Source organism: Ruditapes philippinarum, unplaced genomic scaffold, assembly GCF_026571515.1.
Source record: "Ruditapes philippinarum isolate M1 unplaced genomic scaffold, ASM2657151v2 ctg1805_1_1_1_1, whole genome shotgun sequence".
In the NCBI taxonomy this organism is placed as follows: Eukaryota; Metazoa; Mollusca; class Bivalvia; order Venerida; family Veneridae; genus Ruditapes; species Ruditapes philippinarum.
This window is the reverse complement of record NW_026854855.1, coordinates 148,865-154,864: the sequence shown is the minus strand read 5'-3', so window position 1 is coordinate 154,864 and position 6,000 is coordinate 148,865. Positions and strand designations below refer to the sequence as shown.

The 6,000-nt window shown below is 34.0% G+C and overlaps 1 protein-coding gene across 1 annotated transcript; it reads left to right on the top strand.

Moving 5' to 3' along the window:
• The first annotated feature begins 1,426 nt into the window (after window positions 1–1,426).
• LOC132741311 (L-sorbose 1-dehydrogenase-like) lies at window positions 1,427–4,160 on the top strand. Its single transcript, XM_060729440.1, has one exon. The coding sequence runs from the start codon at window positions 1,518–1,520 to the stop codon at window positions 3,315–3,317; it is 1,800 nt and encodes a 599-aa protein (XP_060585423.1). The 5' UTR covers window positions 1,427–1,517; the 3' UTR covers window positions 3,318–4,160.
• Window positions 4,161–6,000: the final 1,840 nt, after the last annotated feature.

Below are 6,000 nucleotides of genomic sequence, written 5' to 3'. Positions count from 1 at the left end.
GACTTACCTAAAAATACAAAAAGATGTCCTTTTCCTCAATTTTATTTTCAAACTATTTTTTTAAACTATTTCAATCCAGAGTCATACAATCTATGGCTCTTCAGAGGAAAGGACTTTAGAACAACAACTTCCATAACAATAATAGACCAATCAATTTTTCTGTACATCATGTGACCCTTAATTCCCTTAGGTAATTTTAACCAATCAATTTTAATTTCGTGTAACGAAATTTGGAATCACCCAATGAAACAATGTTTACATGTTAATAAAAGTATTAACTGAAACCTGTAAGTTCATGACAAATCAGCTTATGGTTACTGATAGTGTTAAAATTTCTTTTGTAACATTTACTATCGAAAGGTCTGAAATAGGATTAATTATCTTGTTAAAGCGATTACCGTAGATTGGTTAACTTAGATCTTCCTATCTGTATTTGTTCTTATGCCTTCTGTTATAACATATTACCGACATTAAAGTGTACCTTAAGAAATAAAAGCAAAATAAAAATTAAATAAAAATGAATAATAAAAAATAAAATCAAAAATTTTAATGCATAATACCATAGTGAAATGGGAATGGACTTAGAATTCATTTCTGACTTTGGAAAAATGTTTTCTACCATCAAATACATATTTTGTGAACATTCAATGAGCCATACCCCTTTGTGCAGTTCCAGTAAACGGTAACATATAATTTTCACTGTGAAATTGTCAAATATAATTTTCACGGATAAATCAGTAATCCACTGAAAAGCATAAAATGAACATTTATAATTTACTCGTTACAGTTAACATGTTGCTGTACTGTTGCAGTAAACGGTAACATATAATATTAATGCTATTTTTATTTTATTTCTCTTTTTACGTTGTCCTCTTATGAGATCGTATTTAATTCAGTAATGTAATATAGTTCAATTTAGATTGGGTATCTGCCTGCCTGGAAATAAAAACCGAAACCAAACACGAGAAAACGGACATGATAAATGTGTTAACTCTTTTAATTTATTAAAAGGAATATTACTTTATCAAATGGAAGTTTAAAAAAAACGGTATATTTTCAGTGAATCAGTTTACGAAATGAACGAAATTCTTGAACAGGACGTTTTATATACATGCTCACATATACTGGAACATTATACTCGGTATTGTGTCAGCAACTAATACACGGGATAGTAGTTATTATATTGATGTTTATAAGGACTAATATTCATTGCAAACCAATTTAAAATATGAACTGAATGATCTATAGCTAAAATCAAATAATAATTATGTTAGTATGTTTATGTTTGTCATGATATTGAACATCCTATGCTTGATTTCTTATAACAATAAAATTAATGATAAAATCAACGGAAGTAACCAATTTGATGAATGTATAGAAAATCAAGTGGTACAGTATCATAATCAAATTTTATAATTAATTAAACAATGTTAAACTGACTGACTAACCTAGATTTGAATTCGAATAACGTCGTATATAATTTCTAAAAGAAACTTTTCTTACATTCTTTCAGTGAAATGATGGGGATTTTTGGGAAAGCCGTTCTTGTAGGATTTGTGGCATATCTGGTATATATTTATTTCCAACCAAATTCTTCTAAAATAGCAAACGGTATAAATGATGAATACGATTACGTTATAGTTGGGGCGGGATCCGCCGGAGCGGTATTAGCATCACGATTGTCAGAGGACCCCAATATAAGTGTTCTTCTTTTAGAAGCTGGCGGCGAAGAGACAGACAACCCCTTGTTTTCTATCCCTGTTGCAGCCCCAAAACTGTGGCAAACTGAATGGGACTGGGAATATTACACTGTTCCCCAGAAAGCAACCGGGCTCGCAAGTGGTAAACATCCGGGTATGCATTTCTGGCCCGTTGGAAAGGTTCTTGGAGGTACTAGTACGATAAATATGATGAACTATGTACGTGGAAGTAGATATGACTATGATGGATGGGCCAAGGAAGGATGTGAAGGTTGGGCCTATGATGACGTATTACCTTACTTTTTAAAGTCAGAGGATATGCTTGACGATGAACTAAAAGATTCAAAATACCATCATACCGGTGGACCATTAGGAGTAACATTGGATGACTATGTGCCATTAACAAAAACCTTTGTGGAGGCGGGAAAGGAACTCGGATATGAAGAGGTGGATTATAATGGGGTAAACCAGCTAGGTTTTAGTATATCACAAGTAAATGTAAGAGGAGGAATACGAGCGAGCACTGTTCGAGAATTTTTAAGACCCGCTATGTCACGAGAAAATTTGCATGTTGTCATTCGAGCACACGTATCTAAAGTTAACATTCAAAACAATACCGCTGTAGGCGTTTTCTTCATTAGAAATGGTGTCAAGAGGATGGTTAAAGCAAATCAAGAAGTTATTCTGTCCGCTGGAACGATTGGATCATCTCAAATATTGATGCTGTCTGGAATTGGGCCAAAAGAACATCTTGAAAGTTTGAAGATACCTGTCAAAGCAGATCTGCCTGTCGGAGAAAACCTTCAAGATCATATGTACAGTGTGTTACGAAGTGATATAAATACGACAGATAGCATAACAAAAGATAAAGCGGAGTCGATTTCAAGCATTGCTAGTTATGCTCTCTCAAAAACAGGTTTCTTGACATCAACATCTTTAACAGGAGTTGCTTTTACTAAATCAAAGTACTGCAAAACAGATTATCCAGACATCCAGATCCATTTCTACGCTCAACAACCGCCAGCATATGAAAGTAAATACGACGATAGTTTTGCAAATGATCTACTTCATAGCGACTGGAAAGAAGGGTTCCTTATATTGCCAATAATCTTACATCAAAAGAGCCGCGGGAAAATTACATTGAAAAGTACCGATCCTTTTGACTATCCCAATATTGATCCAAATTATCTCGCCGAAAAGGAAGACGTGGACGTTTTTGTTGAAGCTTTAAAGCTTGGAATGCAGATTATTGAAACCGACGCTTTCAAGAAAATTGGAGCGGATAAAAATCATATGAGAATTGAAACCTGTAAAGAACATGAGTTCATGTCGTACAAATTTTACGAATGTTTAATACGTCATTTTGCTGTGACCGTTTATCATCCGACGTCAACATGTAAAATGGGGTCATATAACGACGCGAATTCTGTAGTTGATCCTGAATTGAAGGTCAAAAGTATTAACGGTTTACGTGTGGTTGATGCATCGATAATGCCGACTATTGTATCGGGAAATACAAATGCCCCTGTTATTATGATAGCCGAAAGAGCTGCAGATCTCATCCTAAAAAGGGACACGGTCAGTCGCATAAAAGAACAAATAAACAGCGCTAACTGAAATGCGAGCATAATATCATAAAAATTCATTGCGCATTCTGTAATATTTACCAACGCTCTTTTTTCAGAATCGACATAAGACTTCTTGCGTATTATGTCACCGTATCATGTATCTGTTGATATTTCGAAATTCTTAATTTAACACGTTTTCCTTCTAAGAAACTAAACAGTCGGTGTTGAACAGTTGGCTTGTGACTCGAAGACTATCCGTTCATTCCTGCACGTGAAAGGACCCTGTGCTATATCTTGGTGTGAAACAATGGACAAACTGTACATAAGTTGTCACAACTATAGGAGGATAATTATATTTAAGTTACCAAACTATGAATGAATGCAAAGCCCATACAGAGTATTACAAGACGTAGCACTCAACTGGGGACCAAATGCAAAGAAACATTAGATTTGAATATCTAACAAAGATTAAGATAAATCAATTAAGATGGAAAAAACCTGCAAAGGATAAAATAAAAATCAAAAAAAAAAAGAGAAAAAAAAGAGCCATGTCATGACAAAACCAACATAGTGGGTTTGCGACGAGCATGGATCCAGACCAGCCTGCGCATTCGCGCAGTCTGATCAGGATCCATGCTGTTCGCTTATAAACCCTATTACACACGGGGGAGGAAGTGTTACACGAAGGATGGAGTTCTTATGATAACTTGTTCAGGAGTTCTTGTGATAACTGTCACGGAGTTCGTCGGAAAACATCTGTATATACTACAAAAACACTCGTTAAAAATGGTTATTTTTATCGTTCAAAAATGAGTTTTAGGTGCTAGATTAAACTTTAATGATTAAGCTTGTCTTACATCTTGTATTATGTGTCAAAAACTAATTCACATGCCATTTTTCATCGCGTCTTCTTTAAATTTGGAAGTTTTCAGTAAAATTTCCAAATTATTTGCCATTTCACAAGTATTGACCTGTTTATTTCTGGTCTTCATCCTTACAATAAAAAATTACCTAATTATAATGCAAATTTCCAAACATAAAGCATCGGCTAACAGATTTATACCCGATTTTTCAAATGTTCCGGAGTTCTTGTGATAACTCTAAAGATGTCACAGAGTTCTTATGATAACTTTTCTTATTGCCAGTGTGTTCACGGCACGTTTTAGCGTTTTTTATTATTCAATGAGATTGTAAATCATAATGAAATGAAGTACGCTCATCCTTTGCGCAAAAAATAGGATATATAATGTTGGTTTTGAGTGAATTTTAGTTCAAGAGATAATATTGTTTACCCCCGTTTCTTTTTCATAGTATTTTTTTTTGTTTGACGCAGATTTCGTAGACATGAAAAAGGATTTATGTACTGGTTTCCTAGCAGTTTCCGGCTCCTAGCAGTATTCTGGCCCTTTGTCATTTTTCTCCAGGCAAACAGTCTATTTTTTCTCAGTTAAGCATCTAGATTACTTCATCAATCAGAGAAAAAATTGTTTTCTATGTAATACAGCTGTTATTATAGTACAGCCAATTATATGTTTTAAAGTTTTGTCTGTTGCTTTAAGTTACATTAGAGAACTTGCGACACTTACAAGCAACACCTGGGGAATTCTAGTTTGAATGCCCATGCACAAAAAACTGAAATCCCATTCTAGGTAAATCACTACTTTTAAACAATATATTTGCAGACGACACGGAAAAGTTTGGGAAGTTGTATCTATTTGAAAAACCCAGCTTAACATTGCTTAATGGTACTGAATTATATTCTAAATAAAAAAGGTCCGAAAAACTGCTATGAAATTTTGAATAAATGTGAGCAAAGGTGTTACATCTCAGGCCTATATTCCATTAAAATGTAAAATAATAGAGCAACATTAAAATAGGTAATGCTGGACAGGTACCTAACTTTGTTCTGCCCAAGTTTGCACTCTTCGGTACCTAACTTTATTATGTACGTGATAAAATGCGCTTTGAAATACTCAAATATGGTATTTTCATGTATGTTTTTCTGTCGATGTTTGATAAGTATTTCCGCTTTGTAATCTTAGTGGAGGAAACTCTGCTACTTTTGCTGTAATTGATAACAAAAATATATTTTCAAACTTAGTTCGCTCGAACCTGGAGGGACAGTTCAAATTTGTTCGAGAGATCGGTAGTTAGAGCCAACCGCAGTTGAGTTTTTATCATGTATCGTACTTTTTTAAGACAAAGGTGTGGAAATTATCCTGGTAATATACTTATTTATTATGGTATAAAATTATACAAATAACTTAGCCCTTAGGTAAGGGAAGCATGCCTATATATTGTCTGCTTAAGAAAGGTGGTTGCTTAAAACATGTGAAACTGAGAACAACGTGTACGTTTTGAGACATTTTTGTTTTAAGCCATTATACTGCTGAATATCAGTGGCCGCTAGTTCAATTTTTACTGTAGATAATAGCCTATCACCTATTTATCTTTTACAGACACTTAATACCAACGTTTATCCTAATCTTTGTGCAAAGGATGATCGTACTACATTTCATAATGATTTATAATCTTATTGAATGATAATAAACGCCAAAATGTGCCGTGATTTAGCGCAAGAAACACACTGGCAATAAGAAAAGTTATCATAAGAACTCTGTGACATCTTTAGAGTTATCACAAGAACTCCGGAACATTTGAAAAATCGGGTATAATTCTGTTAGCCGATGCTTTATGTTTGGAAATTTGCATTATAATTAGGTAATTTTTTA